Source organism: Mytilus californianus, unplaced genomic scaffold (genome assembly GCF_021869535.1).
Source record: "Mytilus californianus isolate M0D057914Y unplaced genomic scaffold, xbMytCali1.0.p SCAF_1, whole genome shotgun sequence".
Taxonomy (NCBI): Eukaryota; Metazoa; Mollusca; class Bivalvia; order Mytilida; family Mytilidae; genus Mytilus; species Mytilus californianus.
In genome coordinates, this window is record NW_026262581.1 from 69341632 (window position 1) to 69362934 (window position 21303).

The window sequence follows — 21303 nt, forward strand, 5'->3', positions numbered from 1 at the left end:
TTGTCAGAACGAATATTTCACCACAAGGAGAAAGTCGAAAATAAATCTTAGATCTTTCCGGGTACTTACTAAGTGCTAATGACAAATTTACATTAGCACTAGTCTGTGCTAGGAGAGGGGATTGGGAATTTACATCTTAGAAGAAATACAGATGAAAATTTGATAACATCAGTGAAGCCGAGAAAAATATTTTGAAATCTTTCCAGGTACTTGCTGCGTGCTGATGATAATACAACATTAGCACTAGCCTGTGCTTGGAGAGAGATCAGAGGTTTAACATCACAACATCAATAGATAATGGAAAAGAAAGGCAAGACAAAGTCGACAGATTTACAGAACAATCTGATATCTTCCCAGGTACCTGTTATGTGCAAATGGAAAACAAACATTAGCACTAGTCTGTGCTTGGAGAGGAGTCGGAAATAACTTCACCCACAGAAACACAGAAGAACTCAAAAGGTACCACTCATGTCCAAAATATTTCCAGGGTACTTGTTATGTGCTAATGATCAATACAAATTAGCACTAGCTTGTGCTTGGAGGAATTTCGGAAAATAACCTCCAAACAGAAGGCATAAATATATATCAACGGTTCATTTTTCCAGGGACACGCTGTGTGCAACTTTCCTTAAAATAGTAGCACTAGCTTGTGCTTGGAAAAATGTGCTTTATTTTCTTCATAAGGAAGATACAGATTGGTGCATGCTAGTTTTTAAAATGTCCGCTAGTTAATATCCTGTGCTAATTTGAGAAAATTTACAAATACTAGTCTGCACTGGGACACAAGTATGAAAGTAACGAAAAAAATCGTATCTTTGGCACAATTTTAAATTACATTCAATATCTTATAAAAAAAAGATATTAATATCTGAAAATTACCCTGATTACCCACCCTTTGAAAATCGTCCCATCTTAGCTTGGGATACATACATCGATCTGATCAATTATTACACTAATCAATATTCAACGACTTTCTCATATGTTCTAAAACATCAGAAGCTCAACGAAGAGATGCAATATGACACTTATCAATTGTTGACACCTTAGCCTTTAAATACATTGACATGGTGTAAGATTGTCAGAACGAATATTTCACCACAAGGAGAAAGTCGAAAATAAATCTTAGATCTTTCCGGGTACTTACTAAGTGCTAATGACAAATTTACATTAGCACTAGTCTGTGCTTGGAGAGGGGATTGGAAATTTACATCTTAGAAGACATACAGATGAAAATTGGATAACATCAGTGAAGCCGAGAAAAATATTTTGAAATCTTTCCAGGTACTTGCTACGTGCTAATGATAATACAACATTAGCACTAGCCTGTGCTTGGAGAGAGATCAGAGGTTTAACATATCAACGTCAAGATATAATGGAAAAGAAAGGCAAGACGAAGACGACAGATTTACAGAACAATCTGATATCTTCCCAGGTACTTATGTGCAAATGGAAAACAAACATTAGCACTAGCCTGTGCTTGGAGAGGAGTCGGAAATAACTTCACCCACAGAAACACAGAAGAACTCAAAAGGTACCACTCATGTCCAAAATGTTGCCAGGATACTTGTTATTTGCTAATGATCAATACAAATTAGCACTAGCTTGTGCTTGGAGGAATTTCGGAAAATAACCTCCAAACAGAAGGCATAAATATATATCAACGGTTCATTTTTCCAGGGTTACGCTGTGTGCAACTTTCCTTAAAATAGTAGCACTAGCTTGTGCTTGGGAAAATGTGCTTTATTTTCTTCATAAGGAAGTTACAGATTGATGGATGCTAGTTTTTAAAATGTCCGCTAGTTAATATCCTGTGCTAATTTGAGAAAATTTACAAGCACTAGTCTGCACTGGGACATATGAAAGTAACGAAAAAAAGGTCATATCTTTGGCAAAGTTTTAAATGACATTGAATATCTTATAAAAAAAAGTATTAATATCTGAAAATTACCCTGATTACCCACCCTTTGAAAATCGTCCCAACTTAGCTTGGGATACATACATCGATCTGATCAATTATGACACTAATCAATATTCAACGACTTTCTCATATGTTCTAAAACATCAGAAGCTAAACGAAGAGATGCAATATGACACTTATCAATAGTTGACACCTTAGCCTTTAAATACATCGACATGGTGTAAGATTGTCATAACGAACATTTCACCACAAGGACAAAGTCGAAAATTAATCTTAGATCTTCCCGGGTACTTACTAAGTGCTAATGACAAATTTACATTAGCACTAGTCTGTGCTTGGAGAGGGGATGGGAATTTACATCTTAGAAGAAATACGGATGAAAATTTGGAGCCCAGAAAATTATTTTGCTTGGAGAGGAGTCGGAATTAACTTCACCCACAGAAACACAGAAGAACTCGAAAGGTACCACTCATGTCCAAAATGGAGAGGAGTCGGAAATAGTTTCACCATTTATATGCTTTATTTTCTTCATAAGGAAGTCACAGACTTATGCATGATACTTGTCTCGCCTGCGACTTGTGGAAGAAAGCAATAATAGGGATAGTGATCCGGCGGTAGCGGCGACGGTGATGGCGGCGTTAACTAATTACTTGAAAGCTTAATATTTCAGAAGGTAGAAGACCTGGATGCTTCATACTTTGTATATAGATGCCTTATGTTATGAAGTTTCCGTCAGTCATAAATCCATTGTCATCGATCACATTTTTATGGTTCAGTGACTTCTTGAATAAAAAGATTCAGTTTTTTTGTAATGTTAATTTCTCTCTCATTATGAGAAATCAGACAACTATATTTAGTATGTTCGTACCTTGCAAGGTCCTCATGCCTGTCAGACAGTTTAATTTCACTTGATCTCGACCTCATTTTATGGATCAGTGAACACGGTAAAGTTTTCCCGGTCAAGTCCATATCTCAGATACTATAAGCAAAAGGTCTACTTCATGTATATTTGGTGTATGTAATGATTGTAAGGTGTACATGTCCAACTGGCAGGTGTCATCTGACCTTGTCCTCATTTTCATGGTTCATTGGACAATGGTTAGTATTTGTGGTTTGATCTATTTCGCAGATATTATAAGCAGAAGGTCAGTTATATTTGTGTATGAAACGATTGTAGGATGTACATGTCTGTCTGTCATGTTTACCTGACCTTGACCTCCTTTTCCTGGTTCATTGGTCAATGATAAGTTTTCGTAATATTGTCAGTTGATCGGATACTATAAGCAATAAGTCAACTATGCTTGTTGTATGGGAATGTACACGTCTGTCTTGCAGGGTTCATATGACCTTGACCTCGTTTTCGTGGTTCATTGGTCCATGTTCAGATTGTATGGTTTGATCTATTTCTCATGTACTATTAGCGATAGGACCACTACATTTGGTGAATGAAATGATTGTAAGGTGTACATGGTACATGTCTGTCTGGCATGGTTCATCAGACCGCGACCTCATTTTCATAGAACATTGATAATGTTAATTAATTAAGTGTATGTAGTAAAGCCTTCATGTTACTGCAATCTTCAGAGGCGGATTTAGGGGGGGGGGGGGGGGGCAGGGGGCCCGGGCCCCCCTTTTGTGGAAAAAATTTGGTTGATTATATAGGGAATCACTGAAGCATGACTGGAGCGGGCCCCCTCTAAGGCAGTCAGTGGGCCCCCACTTATGAAAATTTCTGGATCCGCCACTGGACTTTCAACATGAAATCAATGATGAGTAATACAGGCGAGACGTTTCAGCGAGTGCACTCTTATTTTTAAAATGTAGTTATCATCGTGTGCTAATTTTAGTCTGCAGTGGGACACAAGTATAAAAGTCATCATTTATTTTCATCAGAAATGTCGTCTCTTGGCAAAATTTAAATTATATCGCATTGTAAAATATTTAAAAAAGGTGTTATTAATTTCATGATCTAAGATAAAATATCGTGATTATCGAACCTTTGAAAATCGTCAAACTTTATAAGTTAGCAATTATGGCACGTATCAATATTCAACGACTTTCTCATATGTCTGAAACATCAGAAGCTCAACGAAGACTGCAATATAATAATAATAATAATAATAATAATAATAATAATAATAATAATAATAATAATAACTAGAGGCTCTCAAGAGCCTGTGTCGCTCACCTGTATTTACTGATGCTTTGGAAATCATATAAAATAAGGTTTAAATCATAATTAATAGTATTAGATATTAGATATTATAATGATATCAAAGATAATAACAAAAAACTGCATAATTTTTGTAAAATTACTAACTCAGGGGCAGCAACCCAACAACGGGTTGTCGGATTCGTCTGAAAATTTCAGGGCAGATAAATCTAAATCTGATGAACATTTTTGCTACCTGTCAGATTTGCTCTAAATGCTTTAGTTTCAGAGATATAAACCAAAAACTGTATTTTACCCCTATGTTCTATTTTTAACCAATTCGGCCATGATGGTTGGAAGGCGGGGTCATCGGACAAATTTTTTAAACTAGATACCCTAATAATGATTATGGCCAAGTATGGTTAAATTTGTCTCAGTAGTTTCAGAGAAGAAGATTTTTGTAAAAGATCACAAAAATTTACAAAAAATTGTTAAAAATTGACTATTAAGGGCAATAACTCCTAAAGGGGTCGACTGACAATTTTGGTCATGACACCTTTTTTGTAGATCTTACTTTGCTGAACATTATTGCTGTTTACAGTTTTTCTCTATCTATAATAATATTCAAGAAAATAACCAAAAACTGCAAAATTTCCTTAAAATTACCAATTGAGGGGCAGCAACCCAACAACAGGTTGTTAGATTTGTCTGAAAATTTCAGGGCAGATAGATCTTGACCTGATAATCAGTTTTACCCTATGTCAGATTTACTCTAAATGCTTTGGTTTCAGAGATATAAGCCAAAATCTACATTTTACCCCTATGTTCTATTTTTAGCCATGGCGGCCATCTTGGTTGATTGGCGGGGTCATCGGACACATTTTTTTAAACCAGATACCCTAATGATGATTGTGGCCAAGTTTGGTTAAATTTGGCCCAGTGGTTTCAGAGGAGATTTTTGTAAAAAGCTAACGACGACGGACGACGACGACGACGGACGCCAAGTGATGAGAAAAGCTCACTTGGCCCTTTCGGGCCAGGTGAGCTAATAATAATAATAATTTTCATTTAAGAATGAGAATGTTGCTACTGTAGTTGTCAAAACCTGCAGCAACATTTTATTGAGAAAAAAAGTATTTTATTTGAATTTTCACATAGTTTTAAAAGAAAAAAAAAAGTTTTACATTCATGTAGTTTAGATGAACATTGTAAATGTCAAATGTAAATGTATAAAAAAAATTATATGTATATATTGTGACTTAAAAGTCTCTTATAAATCTTTTTATGATTGGTGCATACATTGCAAATGTAGTAACTGTTTTATGTGTTATTATGAGAATCTTATTGTATGTTTGTATGTGGTGAGACGGAAGCAAGTTTACTCGTACCATTGTAAACTCGTACCACGTAAACTCGTACCAAAAAAGTTAACTGGTACCAACGTAAACTCGTACCACTGGGAAGTCGTACCAATCAGAACTCGTACCACTGCAAACTCGTACCATTAAAAATATATTAAAAAATACGAATGTTATATGATTTTGTTTTGGTATATCCAGCCCAGTAGTCAGCACTTCTGTGGAATGATTAAAAATTAAATCAAATAGTTGTCAGTAAAAGTTTAAAAAAGAGTCTACTCAAGGGAGACAACAAAGCCAATCTGCCACGGTTTTCTCTATCCAATTAGACAAGGAAAATTAGCTACAAATTGGTCTTTGTAATTTCAAATTATATACATTTTACAGATTTACGAGGTATTGAGGGAAATTAAAGTATATATTCATCATTAAACACCATTTGAATGCATTTAAATAAGTTGGTACGAGTTTACAATGGTATGAATTTACCGTGGTACGAGTTAGCAGTGGTACGAGTTTGCATTGGTACGAGTTTTTTTTTAGTGGTACGAGTTGACATTGGTACGAGTTTACAATGGTACGAGATAACTATAATTCGGTGAGACTATAACAAAATATTGAATCCTGAATCTACCTTGAGACCCTCACAAAAAAGCATACAGAAAAAATATTACAATTTTTGAACATACAGGCCTCTACAATAACTTTTTTTTCAACTTGTCCAATAGGACAAGTACCTACCAAAACTTACTTGTCCGAATGGAATTGTAACTTGTCCGAAAAAAATCCTAATATCAACCTTTTTTGCATTTTAATTTGATTCACCAAACAAAATGAATTAAAACAAAAGAACATAATTTGATTTATATCTCTTGAAATCCTTTTCAAAAATATGAGTCAGGAACAACTGAATCTAGTCATGTCACGGGACTTAGGTTCTAGTTTTCATCAATGCCAAAGTCTCATCAGACTAAGCACATGAGGCACCGTCTACATATGATCAAATATGATTCTAAGAATTTTATGGTCAATAATTTAATAATTTCTTCATTTTTATTTAAAAAATAATTTTGTGAAAAAAAAATTATGGTGCTTTAATATTATAAAGCAACAGAATAAGGTAGGGAAACGAGGTACTGGTTTGTCTTTGTCCCGAAATGTCTCCTATGTGCCAAACTGTCTATTAAACATGTCTATTAAAAATGTCTTCTACGGTGCCAAACTATCTATTAAACATGGAGCCGAATCGTTTCCGTGCTGGTGCCGAACTGTCTTGTAACGTTACCTCATCTACAAAGTGCATCGCTGATTCCGATCAGTAAGACTGGTTTCCAAGAATAGTATGCGTTTTATCTAACAAAGAACCAGTTTTAAATTATCGACTGCAAGTAAACATGTCAAATTAATATTTGTTTTTATCTTCTTTTCTTGTTTTTTTGTTAATAATTACTTTGATCATCAAAGTTGGATTTAATTTATTTTCTGAAGAATAATTTTACTTGTCCCGTCGGACAAGCTTACTATGGTTTTTACTTGTCCGACCTTTTTTTCCTCTGGTACCGGACAATCGGACAAGCGTTATTGTCGAGCCCTGACATATAATTAAACTTTCACGCTAAATGATTGTCTGTAGAACAAGAAAAACAAAATTATACATTATACACAAACATTAAAAAGACATGCTAGAGTTAGAGAGTAGTTACATATCATTTATAGTTGAAAAATCTACACATTTTCTTTTAAAAGTACTAGGATTTTCACATAGTTTTATTTCATTTGGTAGTTTATTCCAAAATATTGAGGAGCTATATGTGAATATGGCAAAATTTGGGGTAATTTGCTAATTTGCATAGCGGCCATTTTGCCTTATCATACTTATGTCGAATGAACAATTTGTTCGCATATAGGTGAATTGTACATGTTTTTAGGCTTCTGTCCGTGTACAAATGGACATTTTGTACTCTGAAATCTTTCGGCCTTTTTAGTTTAAAAATCGGAAGCGTAACCATTGTGTAATTGCTATATAAGATCAAATAAAATGACGTAAAATCGTAAAATAGCAAGATTCAAAACAGAAATACACATGCAAGAAGATATTGTTCATGATTTGTTCTCATATAGGGAAACACCTTGAAGGTTGAATTTTAAAGTTAAATAACTTTTAACTTACCTGCTTTCTTAAGTTTTCGGCCAAATTCTTTTAAAAACATGATGATTTTAACCTTCCCATTTCGTAAAAAGTCAAATTTTAAGCATTTTCCCTCAGAATTACACAGCATTTTTGTAACTATCCGCCAAAGGAAGTTTTTAGAGATACATTAGTCTTAGATACATGACGGAAAAGGACTGGATTATCCGCAAATCTATAATAAATTATATTTTCAATCTAAAGCTAAGGGAAGTAATTTGATCAAAAGGGACAAAGTCACGTGGTGCAAATGATTTAAATAAAGTACCTTTGATTTTGCCATATGTACTTAATTTTAGTGCTTATGACAAATTTACCATAACACTAGTCTGTGCTTAAATATAGATTGGGAATTTACATTTTAGACATGTTAGAAGCAGATGTAAACTTTGATAATACACCAGTGAAGCGGCGAGAAAATTGTTTTGAAAATTTTCCAGGTACTTGCAGGTATAAAGCATATTAGCCCTACTTGTGCTTGATGAGACGGATCAGAGGTATAACATCACAACATCCAGAGATAATTGAAAAGAAAGACAACAAGAAAACGATAGATCCAGTGAGATCTACCTGGGACTATTGTTCTAACGGGACTGGAAACTATCCAGGATGATCTTCTAAAAAATCTGATATTTTATTCTTAATTTTTTTTTTCAGTACTGAAATTTTTAGTCGAAGGGTTAGAGTCTAGTGCTTTAACATTACCTCCCCCCTTTCCTTTGACTGATAGAATGAGATGGTATCATGTATTAATCCAAACTTGAATGCTCTTTAATCAATCACCAAATACGCATGCAATAGGAATCGGAATTGTACCGAATATTATTCTACCTTTCGTTTTACGACACTAAATGACAATTAGAACGATTTATGGCGTGTCAACCTTTGGCGCATGCGTATAACGAATGCATCATCGACTGTGTTTGAAAATAGGGCGGAATGTGAATGTTTTTATAAGATTATTTACCATTGTTTTGCATATTATACATTAGAAACACATGCAAGAGTTCAGAAACATCAATAAACTATACAATGGCATGAACAGTCAAGTGCGGAGATGTCCAGATCGGACGCAATAATAACGAAAACTCCGACAACTTTCCTAGTGGATCGCGTTGGTCAGTGTCCTCAAATGTCATTTTTATGTGTTTTGCATCGGTTAAAATCATCAGATGCGGTTAAGTCTTATACTGTACCAATCACTATCATATAATGTCACACAATAAACAAGATATTGTACGACAGCCACCGGTTGCACCCCCTCCTAAGCCCCAAAAGGATCATAATCAACAAAAACATTGGAGTCAAAGAATACAGGAAACGGTTGTTTCAGCTCTACCTGAAGGAGAATTTGGAATACATCTTAAAGGCGGAGCAGATAATGGACAGTTCTGTTATATATCTGAACTTAAATTATCACAGTTAACTTTCCATAATGGAAAATTATATGTTGATGATATTATTCTTGAAATTCAAGGACAGAAAATTGCTGGATATACTCTCAGAGATGCTACAATATGGTTAAAGCAAGTTGGTCAAAATGGAGCACCAATTATGGTGAAAACTGTTAAAATAGGTGAGTACAACTAATGAGAACATGTAGCATAAAAGGGTCATTTGCTTCCAAATTCATTATCACCCCACAGAATTCACTAAAACGCTTTAATTGATTTTATAACATGCATATATATATATACTAAACTATTTACCAGAATTACAAAAGTAAAAAAATTCACATATGAAACAATAAACTATATGCATGAAATAGCAATAAAGTTTCAAAATTTATGCTTATTTGAAAATTAATAGCCATCCAATTAACCATTTACAGTGTTCCAGCTTGAATCTCAGGGCAGAAGGGTGCTAGTTGTCTGAAAGGGCACTTTAGCGTTATAACCCAGATTTTAAGGGCAATGTTGGACAGTGTATAAATTACCTTGAATATTGCTAGGCTCAGCTGGAGAACATTAGTTGTATTTAAACCATATTCAGAAATTAATGTGTTCTTGATGTTGGTTCCAGTAAGAATTTTTTTTCATCAAATTATCATACCATGAAGCAAAGCATATCATTCTGATGTTAATCTAAACAAACTTGTACATTTGGTATGGAAAATAATCATCAGAAATTTCAATGTTTTATAACTTATACCAAAATAAAGAAGTAGTTTTGAAAGATGGAGTTATACATGCAAAATTGAATGTTGAATGTAATTAAATTATCTACATTTAAATTACTTGTTCAAACATATAGTATATATGTTATTGAGAGTTATTTATTATCTTTTAAATTGTTACAAAAAAGTATTTTTAAGTGCACACCAAAGTGCTCCTCAGTAAGGAGTTTTATAAATATAACAGGTGAGACAGGAGAGGATCATATTTATATTGATGCAATAATATATTGCAGAAAGTATAAACAGTTACCTTTTTTCTCCATCATTGTTAAAAATAAATTTGTTGAGTGCTCCATGTCAGGAGGATTATAAAATACAAGAAGTATTAAAAACAGGAAGTGAATCTTGTTATGTTCAAAGTACAAATTTCTTTGATTCCTCTTTAAATTTCATACTCATGGTTATGAAACAAAACATTTTTTACCAATTAAGTCAAAACTATGTATGCATTTAAAATTGTTTAAGATTTTATTTTTTATGTTATGCCTTCTGAAATAAATTTTTTCAGGTGTACATGCTGTACATAAACATTACAAATGGATAACATGTGGACATTTCATTCTGTATTAAATATCTAGTATTTGTTCAATTATCTTAAATCCACTAATTAGCAGTAAACAATCATTAACAAAGGTGATAAAACTGCCAAAGCATTAGGTATTTAACTTAATCCCATTGTCAGTTAATTAGTGTTACACAATCAGGTAACAATTTTACCGGAAACGCCGGTAGGCATAAAATTTTGAAATTTTATTTTTTTGAAAAGGCAGTGGGGTGCATTCTTTTACTTTTGAGGGCAGAAGGGCGGGGGTAAGGGCACCAAGGGCGGGCCACCCTTCTATTTAGGGCAGGCGGGAACACTGATTTAGAAGACTGCCAATAGTATTGCGATATGATATTATGACCCATTATAACTATAAATAATTTGAGGCAGGGGCTACATTGAATTCTAGTCAAATCGGCACCTGGTTAAATCGACACCTTGGTACCCGGTAAAGTCAAATCGGCACCTAGTCAATTTGGCACCTGGTTAAATCGGCACCCGATGGAGTCATTTCGGCACCCATGTTAGATATGTTTAATGTATGTTTTTTTCAGTATTTTAAGCAAAAAGATTAAAATAAAGAAGGAGTTAAACAAGTATTGACTTATTTACATTTTTGGGGGATATCTGTATGTATTTTTTTTTTCGTTCAACTTAATGTGTATTCAAGGTATTGGATATTTTTTATGCATATTTTAACTAGTTGAGCATTTTGCATGATTGTTGGTTTAATGCTGTTTAAAGTTTCCTGAAAAACCACCTTAATTGCTAATTATTTTGCATGCAAGTTTGATTAGTGATAGTAATGAAAGGAACTCATAGTTTTCCCTTTTATTGCATCTAATTTTCTCATAATTAAACAACAGCTTGGGTAATGGCTTTATTGTTTATTATTAAGTTTTTGAAGAAAAAACAGCAATAACTACCTGTATACACAGGTAGAGTTAAAACAACAAACATGTTAATTATGTAATTGATAAAAGTTATTAATAAATTAATTGAAAAGAAAACTAATAAAAAAATCAGTCATAGAATGTTGAGAAAACTTTAAACAATAAATTTTTAAATTTATTTTTAAAATATTATTGGATGCCGAATTGACTTTAAATAGGTGCCGATTTGACTAGATGCCAATTTGATCAGGTGCCGATTTGACTTTTTCTATGGGTGCCGATTTGACCAGGTGCCGCTTTGACTTGTACTGCTTTACATTGTAGCTTCAAAAGGTTACTTTTCTGTAATCAGATATATGAATGTGCTCTAAATCAATGGGATCTCCTGTAGTTGGTGATCGCAATACTGGTATCAATACTGTTATAAAAATTTTGTACCAGTATTGGATTCCAGTATTGTACCAGTATTGTGTTTTTTTTTAAATAAACAGTACATATAGGTAATTAATTGCAAATATTTATTTACAATCCAAATTCAGTGCTGTATCAAGCTTGAATGTTGTGTCCATATATACTTGCCCCAACTGTTCAGGGTTCGACCTCTGCGGTCGTATCAAGCTGGGCCCCAGCGGAGCATTTTATTCAAATTGGTCTACATTAAGGTCCAAAGGGTCCAAAATTAAACTTAGTTTGATTTTAACAAAAATTGAATTCTTGGGGTTCTTTGATATGCTGAATCTAACAATGTATTTTTATTTTGGACATTGGACCATAATAGGTAAATTAAAAAAATTCAAGTTCTTAGACCACATTCTATCTGTGTCAGAAACCTATGCTGTGTCAACTATTTAATCACAATCCAAATTCAGAGCTGTATCAAGCTTGAATGTTGTGTCCATACTTGCCCCAACTGTTCAGGGTTCGACCTCTGCGGTCGTATCAAGCTGCGCCCAGTGAAGCATTTTATTGTGTTTACGTCTGTTTTTCTTAAACTATAAGCAATAGGTCAACTATATTTGTTGCAGTGTTCTCCCCAGGGCCTTTTAGCATCATGGTAATGTGATGCTATATTTCTTGAATGTGATGCTATCTGAATTGATTTTCTTATAGATTGTGTAACTGTTATGGATGTGATGCTATAATTTTTAGAAACAAGATGATATTTCAATTTCCCCTGTTTACCAGGATGCTAAATGAAATATCTGGGGAGAACACTGTGTTGTATAGAAGAATTGTTAGCTGTACATGCCTGCCTAGCACGGTTCATCTGACTTTGACCTTATTTTCATGGTTCATTGGTCAATGTTTAGTTTACTTGGTTAATGTTAAGTTTATGTGACAGTTGTAATAAAGCTTTATATTTAGGACTATCAACATAATATCAATGATTAGTAATGAAGGCTAGACATTTCAACTGTGCACTCTTGTTAAATTTCAGTTTCACAAGCTTCTAAAGCATTAATTATCTCGATAAATACTGAACATAAAACATTGTGTATTTGCATGTACATTTGTATATTTCTAATAACACAGATTAATAAATAATTTCTTTAAAATGTACATGTACAATTATTATTTAGAAATAACTTTTGATCAGTATCGTCACCAGTATTGTTTTATTATTGACTTTCTCGACTCTTATCATAAGAAGAATGAATTTTCTTTTGTTTTCGTTTACTGGATATCCCACTGAACTAGCTTTCAGTAACTGTGAGTACTCTCAGATCCATACTTTGTTAGTCTTGTTTGTGATTTGTATCCATCTGTTGAGTTACATTTGTAAGTCCTTTTTAACTGATTTTTATAGTTATTCTTATATTGTGCAGTAACACCACTGTACCAGGTTAGGGGAGGGGAAGGGGGTTGGGTGCCCACTAGCATGTTTTACCCAACTTCATTCTATATGTGCCTGTCCCAAATTATAATTGAGTGGTTGTCGGTTATCAGATTTGTTTTCTGTTTATTGTTTTGTAAATTGTTCTTGTGTTGTAATGTTGCATCACTCTCCTAGGTTAGCTGGTTAGGTAGGGGGGTTGGGTACCCCCTAACATGTTTAACCCCGTCACATTTCGTATGCTCCTGTCCTATGTCAGAAACCTGTAATTCAATGGTTGTCATTTGTTATAATTTACATGTACATGCATAAAATAAAATTGAGAATTGAAATTATGGGGAATGTGTCAAAGAGACAACAACCCGACCATAGAGCAGACAACAGCCAAAGGCCACCAATGGGTCTTCAATGCATGTATATCATATTTGTTTTTTCGTCTATTGTTTTGTACAAAAATCAGGCTGTTAGTTTTCTCGTTTGAATTGTTTTACATTTTACAAATGTACATACATGTATGAGGGCTTTTATAGCTTTTTGGGTTTTGCTCATTGTTGAAGGCCGTATTGTGACCTACATGTATAGTTGCTTACTTCTAGGTAATTTGGTCTCTGGTGGAGAGTTGTCTTATTGGCCATCATACCACATCTTCTTATTTTTATATACACATTATTTTCTAAGCTTGAATGATTGCAATTATTTAATACATTAACATGATTAATTTATATACATTTTATACATTGTATCCAATGTACACATGTAAATGTATAAACATTTTGTGCATTGTACATATATGCTCAGTTGTACATGTACATGTAGTTGATGTTCTTGCAAATGCAAGTTCTTTGGAACTACATGTAGCAACTAATTGGCCCATTATTAATTAGTAATTATATGAGTCCAGTTTAAACTACAATGTATGGTGAAGAGACGAGTCATTATACAGTTTTTCCATCATCATTAGTACATTATTTATATAAGAATATCTATATAAAAGATTTTTGTTATTGCTAGAGTAAAACATTTTTAAAAGGTGACAAATCAGTATTACCTGAATCATTGATTGATTACTGATTAACTGTTAATTAATCATCACCTGTGATCGGCTTATTTATACAGAGAAAAATGATGACTTCACTCAATATAGACAAATATTATTTGTTCAAAAAAGGTGTGGTCTTTTGTCACCAATAGGGATTTTTGAAGCAAGAGATACATGTACAGTGTACATTTAAAGTAACTTTTGTTCATTTTACAATAATGACAACTATACTGAAGGAATATTTACCTTTCTAAATTTAGAATTGGGAATATTAGTAGCATAATTCTTGACTAAACTATTTAATACATTAGTACATGTACTCTGACATGTTATATTGTTATGTTCACAGGGGTAAGAACGGCAGGAAAGGTATAAATATAGCGTCCGGTAGCCGAGGCTAATAAAATTTGGGCTGCACCCTATATTTAAGCTGAAAGTCCATAGTACTAGTGGTTATCTTTATCTTTTGTGTTATTGCAGGTTGGGTCCTAGATGGAAAATGTTAGTGGTTTTCCTTTCTATTGACTGTTAGGGTATTCCTTTCTATTGACTGTTAGGGTATTCCTTTCTATTGACTGTTAGGGTATTCCTTTCTATTGACTGTAAGGGTATTCAAATCTTCTGCAGTCATGTTGTTACAATGTACATATACCGTTATATAATAATAAGGAGATGTGGTATGAATGCCAATGAGACAAATATTCACTAGATATTATTCTGTTTTTGTTTGTCTACCATTGATTTTTTTAGTCCCAAACTGTACAGATTGTATGCATGGGACCTTTAAAAGCTGACTTTTTGGTACACAAATGTATGGGTTTTGCTAATTGTGGAAGTCCTAGAGTCATGACAGTGGCAATCATTTTTTTTCAATCAGTTTTGGTTATTTTGAATAAACATGTATCTTAAAACATGTAATTATAATCAAACCTGTACATGAACATCAGTCAGGTCAGTTGAAGTTTGGAGTAAGAAAAATAGATTATTAAAGGATGTACTTTTATATTTTGTCAGCCACTTAAACAGGTATTAAAGTTTGCGATCAGTTACACAGGTATAACACTTAACAGTTTATTAAACATTTATATTGTATACATGTACTTGTACATCAAGTTATACATTATAAACACATATTACAAAATACCCATACATTTTAGGTCTTTTACCAAGAGATTTAAAGCAATACTTAGCAGCCAGATTCCAGAAAGGTTCAGTTGACCATGATTTACAGCAGACCATAAGAGATAACTTGTATTTAAGAACAGTTCCTTGTAAGTATTCCAAAAAAGTTCTGTAGGCCATGTTCTACATAAGACCAGTCAGTGTATATGTATTCTAGAAAGGTTCTGTACATGTAGACCATGTTTTACATTAAACCACTCAGTGTATATGTATTCCAGAAAGGTTCTGTACAATTTGTACATATAGGCCATGTTAAACATTAGACCACTCAGTGTATATGTATTCCAGAAAGGTTCTGTACAATTTGTACATGTAGGCCATGTTCTACATAAGACCAGTCATCAGTGTATATGTACATGTATTCCAGAAAGGTTCTGTACATGTAGGCCATGTTCTACATTAGTCTAGACCACTCAGTGTATATGTATTCCAGAAAGGTTCTGTACAATTTGTACATATAGGCCATGTTAAACATTAGACCACTCAGTGTATATGTATTCCAGAAAGGTTCTGTACAATTTGTACATGTAGGCCATGTTCTACATTAGACCACTCAGTGTATATGCATTCCAGAAAGGTTCTGTACAATTTGTACATGTAGGCCATGTTATACATTAGACCACTCAGTGTATATGTATTCCAGAAAGGTTCTGTACAATTTGTACATGTGGGCCATGTTATACATTAGACCACTCAGTGTATATGTATTCCAGAAAGGTTCTGTACAATTTGTACATGTAGGCCATGTTCTACATTAGACCACTCAGTGTATATGTATTCCAGAAAGGTTCTGTAGATCATGTTCTACATTAACATGATTAGACCACTCAGTGTTACTGTGTATATGTATTCCATCAAGGTTCTATAGACCATGTTCTACATGTACAATGTACATCAGACCACTCAATGTATAAATGCATCTTGCACAAATTACCCATCTAAGAGTACCAAGTGCATATCCAGGATTTAAAAAGCGGGGACCCCCTGGCAATCCAACTTTTGAAGGGGTACTTTGTAATAAGGGAGGGGGGGGGGGTGCTCTGCCTTTTGTTTACATGGTTAAGTTTGTGATTAGGTCTGTTTAAGGGAATCCACTAATGGTTAGTAAGTCAATGCTATTTGGTATGCAGTTGTTTTTCCATTAGCACATCTCTTTTTCATGAATAATAAAATCTACCACCAATTTTTTGTTTCTTTCAACTTTAATAAAACATTGACATCGCTATTGCATAGCCTTCTAATAGAATTTGTCAATCTGAAACTCCTGGTAAACAGCTATTTCACCAAACTTACACACATTGTTCTGCATGGCATTTACTTGTTTTTATTTGTCTCCAGATCATAAATTCTATTTTTTATGCCCCCGCCCTAGTGGAGGGGGCATTAAGTTTTACCCTTGTCCGTCTGTACGTCCCAAAATTGGTTTACGTTCTCTAACTTGAGTTTACCTCAACAAAATGTTATGAAACTTATACACAATGCTTATTACCTCAAAACACAGATCAAGTTTGAATTTTGGTGGCGTCACTGTAACCGTTTTAGAGAAATGCCCCTTTATAAATGGAAAAATTGCAAAATTTTTAGTTTCCATTCTCTAACTTAAGTTTGCCTCAACCAAATGTTATGAAACTTATACACAATGCTTATCATCATAAAACACAGATCAAGTTTGAATTTTGGTGGCGTCACTTTAACCGTTCTAGAGTTATGCCCCTGTATACATTTGTAAATGGAAAAATTGCAAAATATTTTTCTTCTAAATATCAAGTAATTTTTAAAATTGGAGTTATCTTCCTTTGTCCATTATTATAGTTGAATCAACTACAATCAATGCGTTATACAATGCAATGTTTAATTTTGACTTCCACTGATAAAACACAGATCAAGTTGAATTTGGGTAGTGTCACTTTAACCATTATTGAGTTATGCCCCTTTATAAATCGAAAGATTTACATGGTTAAGTTTGTGATTAGGTCTGTTTAAGGGAATCCACTAATGGTTAGTTAGTCAATGCTATTTGGTATGCAGTTGTTTTTCCATTAGCACATCTCTTTTTCATGAATAATAAAATCTACCACCAATTTTTTGTTTCTTTCAACTTTAATAAAACATTGACATCGCTATTGCATAGCCTTCTAATAGAATTTGTCAATCTGAAACTCCTTGTAAACAGCTATTTCACCCAACTTACACACATTGTTCTGCATGGCATTTACTTGTTTTTATTTGTCTCCAGATCATAAATTCTATTTTTTATGCCCCCGCCCTAGTGGAGGGGGCATTAAGTTTTACCCTTGTCCGTCTGTACGTCCCAAAATTGGTTTACGTTCTCTAACTTGAGTTTACCTCAACAAAATGTTATGAAACTTATACACAATGCTTATTACCTCAAAACACAGATCAAGTTTGAATTTTGGTGGCGTCACTGTAACCGTTTTAGAGAAATGCCCCTTTATAAATGGAAAAATTGCAAAATTTTTAGTTTCCGTTCTCTAACTTAAGTTTGCCTCAACCAAATGTTATGAAATTTATACACAATGCTTATCATCACAAAACACAGATCAAGTTTGAATTTTGGTGGCGTCACTTTAACCGTTCTAGAGTTATGCCCCTGTATAAATGGAAAAATTGCAAAATATTTTTCTTCTAAATATCAAGTAATTTTTAAAATTGGAGTTATCTTCCTTTGTCCATTATTATAGTTGAATCAACTACAATCAATGCGTTATACAATGCAATGTTTAATTTTGACTTCCACTGATAAAACACAGATCAAGTTGAATTTGGGTAGTGTCACTTTAACCATTATTGAGTTATGCCCCTTTACAAAATGAATAAATCGAAAGATTTACATGGTTAAGTTTGTGATTAGGTCTGTTTAAGGGAATCCACTAATGGTTAGTAAGTCAATGCTATTTGGTATGCAGTTGTTTTTCCATTAGCACATCTCTTTTTCATGAATAATAAAATCTACCACCAATTTTTTGTTTCTTTCAACTTTAATAAAACATTGACATCGCTATTGCATAGCCTTCTAATAGAATTTGTCAATCTGAAACTCCTGGTAAACAGCTATTTCACCCAACTTACACACATTGTTCTGCATGGCATTTACTTGTTTTTATTTGTCTCCAGATCATAAATTCTATTTTTTATGCCCCCGCCCTAGTGGAGGGGGCATTAAGTTTTACCCTTGTCCGTCTGTACGTCCCAAAATTGGTTTACGTTCTCTAACTTGAGTTTACCTCAACAAAATGTTATGAAACTTATACACAATGCTTATTACCTCAAAACACAGATCAAGTTTGAATTTTGGTGGCGTCACTGTAACCGTTTTAGAGAAATGCCCCTTTATAAATGGAAAAATTGCAAAATTTTTAGTTTCCGTTCTCTAACTTAAGTTTGCCTCAACCAAATGTTATGAAATTTATACACAATGCTTATCACCACAAAACACAGATCAAGTTTGAATTTTGGTGGCGTCACTTTAACCGTTCTAGAGTTATGCCCCTGTATAAATGGAAAAATTGCAAAATATTTTTCTTCTAAATATCAAGTAATTTTTAAAATTGGAGTTATCTTCCTTTGTCCATTATTATAGTTGAATCAACTACAATCAATGCGTTATACAATGCAATGTTTAATTTTGACTTCCACTGATAAAACACAGATCAAGTTGAATTTGGGTAGTGTCACTTTAACCATTATTGAGTTATGCCCCTTTACAAAATGAATAAATCGAAAGATTTACATGGTTAAGTTTGTGATTAGGTCTGTTTAAGGGAATCCACTAATGGTTAGTAAGTCAATGCTATTTGGTATGCAGTTGTTTTTCCATTAGCACATCTCTTTTTCATGAATAATAAAATCTACCACCAATTTTTTGTTTCTTTCAACTTTAATAAAACATTGACATCGCTATTGCATAGCCTTCTAATAGAATTTGTCAATCTGAAACTCCTGGTAAACAGCTATTTCACCAAACTTACACACATTGTTCTACATGGCATTTACTTGTTTTTATTTGTCTCCAGATCATAAATTCTATTTTTTATGCCCCCGCCCTAGTGGAGGGGGCATTAAGTTTTACCCTTGTCCGTCTGTACGTCCCAAAATTGGTTTACGTTCTCTAACTTGAGTTTACCTCAACAAAATGTTATGAAACTTATACACAATGCTTATTACCTCAAAACACAGATCAAGTTTGAATTTTGGTGGCGTCACTGTAACCGTTTTAGAGAAATGCCCCTTTATAAATGGAAAAATTGCAAAATTTTTAGTTTCCATTCTCTAACTTAAGTTTGCCTCAACCAAATGTTATGAAACTTATACACAATGCTTATCATCATAAAACACAGATCAAGTTTGAATTTTGGTGGCGTCACTTTAACCGTTCTAGAGTTATGCCCCTGTATACATTTGTAAATGGAAAAATTGCAAAATATTTTTCTTCTAAATATCAAGTAATTTTTAAAATTGGAGTTATCTTCCTTTGTCCATTATTATAGTTGAATCAACTACAATCAATGCGTTATACAATGCAATGTTTAATTTTGACTTCCACTGATAAAACACAGATCAAGTTGAATTTGGGTAGTGTCACTTTAACCATTATTGAGTTATGCCCCTTTATAAATCGAAAGATTTACATGGTTAAGTTTGTGATTAGGTCTGTTTAAGGGAATCCACTAATGGTTAGTAAGTCAATGCTATTTGGTATGCAGTTGTTTTTCCATTAGCACATCTCTTTTTCATGAATAATAAAATCTACCACCAATTTTTTGTTTCTTTCAACTTTAATAAAACATTGACATCGCTATTGCATAGCCTTCTAATAGAATTTGTCAATCTGAAACTCCTTGTAAACAGCTATTTCACCCAACTTACACACATTGTTCTGCATGGCATTTACTTGTTTTTATTTGTCTCCAGATCATAAATTCTATTTTTTATGCCCCCGCCCTAGTGGTTGGGGCATTAAGTTTTACCCTTGTCCGTCTGTACGTCCCAAAATTAGTTTACGTTCTCTAACTTGAGTTTACCTCAACAAAATGTTATGAAACTTATACACAATGCTTATTACCTCAAAACACAGATCAAGTTTGAATTTTGGTGGCGTCACTGTAACCGTTTTAGAGAAATGCCCCTTTATAAATGGAAAAATTGCAAAATTTTTAGTTTCCGTTCTCTAACTTAAGTTTGCCTCAACCAAATGTTATGAAACTTATACACAATGCTTATCACCACAAAACACAGATCAAGTTTGAATTTTGGTGGCGTCACTTTAACCGTTCTAGAGTTATGCCCCTGTATAAATGGAAAAATTGCAAAATATTTTTCTTCTAAATATCAAGTAATTTTTAAAATTGGAGTTATCTTCCTTTGTCCATTATTATAGTTGAATCAACTACAATCAATGCGTTATACAATGCAATGTTTAATTTTGACTTCCACTGATAAAACACAGATCAAGTTGAATTTGGGTAGTGTCACTTTAACCATTATTGAGTTATGCCCCTTTACAAAATGAATAAATCGAAAGATTTACATGGTTAAGTTTGTGATTAGGTCTGTTTAAGGGAATCCACTAATGGTTAGTAAGTCAATGCTATTTGGTATGCAGTTGTTTTTCCATTAGCACATCTCTTTTTCATGAATAATAAAATCTACCACCAATTTTTTGTTTCTTTCAACTTTAATAAAACATTGACATCGCTATTGCATAGCCTTCTAATAGAATTTGTCAATCTGAAACTCCTGGTAAACAGCTATTTCACCAAACTTACACACATTGTTCTGCATGGCATTTACTTGTTTTTATTTGTCTCCAGATCATAAATTCTATTTTTTATGCCCCCGCCCTAGTGGAGGGGGCATTAAGTTTTACCCTTGTCCGTCTGTACGTCCCAAAATTGGTTTATGTTCTCTAACTTGAGTTTACCTCAACAAAATGTTATGAAACTTATACACAATGCTTATTACCTCAAAACACAGATCAAGTTTGAATTTTGGTGGCGTC

General features: G+C 33.5%; 1 protein-coding gene across 4 annotated transcripts in view; it reads left to right on the forward strand.

The window, feature by feature from the left end:
- The first annotated feature begins 8521 nt into the window (after positions 1-8521).
- LOC127706598 (membrane-associated guanylate kinase, WW and PDZ domain-containing protein 2-like) overlaps positions 8522-21303 on the forward strand; it is a 106443-nt gene continuing 93661 nt past the window's right edge. For all 4 annotated transcript variants that reach the window (XM_052211256.1, XM_052211271.1, XM_052211278.1 and 1 more), the window contains exons 1-2: positions 8522-9192; positions 15260-15373. In XM_052211256.1, the coding sequence (XP_052067216.1) occupies positions 8829-9192; positions 15260-15373 (478 nt within the window). In that variant the 5' untranslated portion in view covers positions 8522-8828. The remainder of the gene's footprint in view (positions 9193-15259; positions 15374-21303) is intronic.